At 45.3% G+C, this 3,644-nt stretch overlaps 1 protein-coding gene across 1 annotated transcript; it reads left to right on the top strand.

Annotated features, from left to right (window-relative positions):
* Nucleotides 1–482: 482 nt before the first annotated feature.
* Nucleotides 483–3,026, top strand: LOC119358656 (acetylserotonin O-methyltransferase 1-like). Its single transcript, XM_037625110.1, has 2 exons — nt 483–1,302; nt 2,541–3,026. Exons 1-2 carry the CDS (start codon nt 511–513, stop codon nt 2,721–2,723), a joined length of 975 nt encoding a protein of 324 aa, XP_037481007.1. The 5' UTR covers nt 483–510; the 3' UTR covers nt 2,724–3,026.
* The last annotated feature ends 618 nt before the right edge of the window (nt 3,027–3,644 follow it).

Genomic DNA, 3,644 nt, shown 5'->3' with positions numbered 1-3,644 from the left:
GGGTGTGGCCAGAGGCGAGGGGGAGGCGTCGGTTTTATAGCCGGGCACCATGTGTACGGGTGGCGGGAGGGGGACGTCGCCGCGCCGCCCGTGAGGAAGCGCCGCTCATGAGGAATCAATGGAAGGCTGACCGTCAGCAGCCTTGGCATTGATTCCCCGCGGGAAACTGAGGCGTTCTGAGGACGACGAGGCGAGTGTCGCTGACGCAGCGGGCCCGTGGTTAGTTCGCGACAAAATCATTTGCCCCGACGCTCCCAGGCGCCCCAGCGCGCCAGGTTCTGTCTGGGTCCGCCGGTCTCAATTTCGGCTCAATCCGGCGAAAAACGAGCTCCTGGAGACGCGACTGGACCAATTCACGCCCGCCAGCGCTAAAATATCGCCAGGGGGTGTGTTGGGGACGCGGCTGGAGATGCTCTAATCAGTTGGCCGTGTATAAAAGCTGTTGGTACAGTGCTTTAGGATTACACCCAAGCTTTCATTCGCAGTGAAGTTGCTTAAGCCCTAGGCAACATGACGCTTAAGCTCTTGACCGAAGTGAGCCCGCAAGAGTTGCTCGGAGCTCTTGCCGAGCTCCAAAACCAGGTGCTCGGTTACGTCAAATCCATGTCGCTCCGGTGTGCCGTCGATCTAGGCATCCCTGACGCCATCCATCGCCGCAACGGCGCCGCCACCCTCGCCGACATCGCGACCGATGCCAAGGTACATCCGTGCAAGGTCGCCGACCTCCAGCGCGTGATGGAACTGCTTACCACCTCAGGCATCTTCACCGCCACCGCCACCCCCGGGGATGGTGACACCGTCACCGTCGTGTACGGGCTAACCACGGCCTGCCGCTTCCTCGTCGGCTGGCACAGCCTGTCCCCCATGGTGCCCTTCTGCGTCAACCCTCTGGTCGTCTCCTCCTTCTTCAGCATGCCCGAATGGTTGAAGACCGAGCCTGCGGCCGCTGGAGCCGGCTCCCTCTTCGAGCTGGCGCATGGCTGCTCCCAGTGGGAGATGGTGAGCAAGGACGCCGGCTTCAACAACGTCCTCAACGACTCCATGGCCGTGGATAGCCAGGTCTTCCTCGAGGTCATTATTGTCGACAAGGGCCGCATCTTCCGCGGTCTCAGATCGCTCATCGACGTCGGCGGTGGCAATGGCGCCGGCACACAGGTGATCGCCAAGGCGTTCCCACGCATCAAGTGCACCGTCATGGACCTTCCTCATGTTGTCGGGCAGGCCGCTGGTGATGACAACCTGAGTTTCGTCGCGGGTGATATGTTTGAATCCATTCCATCTGCCGATGCTGTCTTACTGAAGGTACCCATCCATATCACCGTGCGGCTTCATCAGTGTGTCAACGTGATTAATTGCACGCTTATTGCTCACTCAAAACTGGTCGAAAACAGGTGTCCAACATCGCAACATTTATTTCGGTTGTGATAGTGTCCAAAAAAGAAATAAACTAAAATGGTATTAGTCCCTCCGTTCACAGTACTTCTTAGATATCCAGGGCCCACTAGCTATAAGAAAGGACACATATACCCATATTTAATGACAGGAATTCCTTATACAGCACTGAAAACTCCTTTGTTGCCACAAATTAGCAGTAGAAGATGAAATATTTTGGATAACCACACTTCAAATTTTATCTCTACTGCTTAAAAAGAACGTAAGCATCCTATTTCACCTTTTTTCCCATCACCCCTTCGTCCAACCTTTCATGTATATGATAATCAATCACCCTAATTTATTTACTTTCCACTTTATTTATTTACCAAACTTCTAATCAAAATATAAGATAATCATGGTCGAAATTTGATGAACATTTATTTACACAATTACATTATTATTGACAGGTAAATCACAAGCTAACGTACTAGAATATTTATATCCCGTTGCAACGCGCGGGCATTGTTCTAGTCTGTGGAAAAAAGATATGAAATGAGCATTCTGAGAAAACTGGACAAGTGGTATGCAGTACCAGAAAACGGTAATAACCTAATGGATCGACCAAGGGAGAAAATAACGGTGAAGACAAACAAATATATATACAAAATCTAGTAACGGTATATACAAAATGTAGTAAAACACTATACAAAATTTAGTAATTCTGAAATACTCTTTTTACTATTCAAGTTAGTAATTTACTACACTTTAAAAATTACTATATTTTGTATGATGCATTACTATATTTTGTATATTGCATTACTAGGGGTGTAGAATAAGTTATTCTACACTCACGCTTAGTTTAGCGTTATGTATACCTTTACTAGGGTGTAGATTAAGCTATTCTACACTCACGCTTAATTTAGCGTTACTGTATATAACTGGTTTGAAGCTTCGATAGAATAAATTAAGGGGCTACAACACAAAAAATAGTTTAAATATAATTTAGAGGGTTACTCTTATAACTTCATAATTATCCGTGTCAGATGATCACATTTTCATGTCAATAACACTAAAATCGTCATGACCCCAGTCATGCAATTAATGTTTCATTTTCTTCTTGCACTTAATTGTTTTCTTCTTCTAAACTATCTGTCTATATCTCCTAGAACATTTTGCATGACTGGGGTCACGACGATTGTGTCAAAATACTTCAACGTTGCAAGGAAGCAATCCCTGCTAGAAATGCTGGAGGAAAAGTGATAATTATAGATATGGTAAGAGGATCTGCAAATGGCGACAAGAAAATCAGCGAGATGGAAGCAATACAGAACTGGGGTGGAACGAGATGAAATTGAGTGGAAGAGGATATTTTCTGATGCTGGATTCAGTGATGATTACAAAATTCTGCCAGTATTGGGTCCCTACTCAGTAATTGAGATCTACCCATGAAAGCTCGGTGAACTATACCATATTAATTGGCACAATAAGTCGCACACACACCTGAAGGCCGACACATTCATATGTATGTGTGCATGAACTCTATCTGTGTTGTCTTTCAAATCTTCCATTAAGTGTAATCGTCTCTAGAAATTGTAACTGTATTTTATGAAACTATATATCATGGTGAGACCGATGATTGGGTCTTATTACTCCACGCAAGGCTACAATATTTTCATGATATTTTAAAAACCGTTGTTGTTGTTGTGATTCTATCTTGTTCATATGAATATACTTGTGGTTGAAATAGCCACTCCTTTTATTTCCTTGGAGTACTTTGGAGAATCATATGATTGATTGGACAAACATATTTACACCACTACTGCATAAAAGGTAGTCTCTGACCGGACGCCACGGAAGGCCTGCTTGGCAACCCACCAGTGATAGCTTCGTTGAGTGTCATTGACGAGTGAATATAGAGGTTGTAAGTTTGTCTTGGTCGCTCCTAGGTGTATAGGCAAATAACGAGTTGGGTCCCCAACTGTAAGGGTTTGTACTATACACTCGGCAAAAAATTTGATTACCGCAAGTAGTGACCAAGTGCTACATGGTCAAAAATTGCACATATATATATCTACTATTAAAGGAGGCTTGGTACATGAAGCACACTTTTTGCTCCGGACGGCGCGCGCCCCTTGTATCATGTCCGTCTGCAGGCGCTTTGAGATGTGCAGATAAAGTAGTGTTTTTATTAGTTAAAGGGATAAGTATATTTTTTGTCCTTGAACTCTGGCGATGGTATAGAAATCGTCCCTCAACTCTGAAACCACTAA

This window comes from Triticum dicoccoides, chromosome 2A, assembly GCF_002162155.2.
Source record: "Triticum dicoccoides isolate Atlit2015 ecotype Zavitan chromosome 2A, WEW_v2.0, whole genome shotgun sequence".
In the NCBI taxonomy this organism is placed as follows: Eukaryota; Viridiplantae; Streptophyta; class Magnoliopsida; order Poales; family Poaceae; genus Triticum; species Triticum dicoccoides.
The sequence above is the reverse complement of the archived record's forward strand: the minus strand, read 5'-3'. Positions and strand labels throughout refer to the sequence as shown.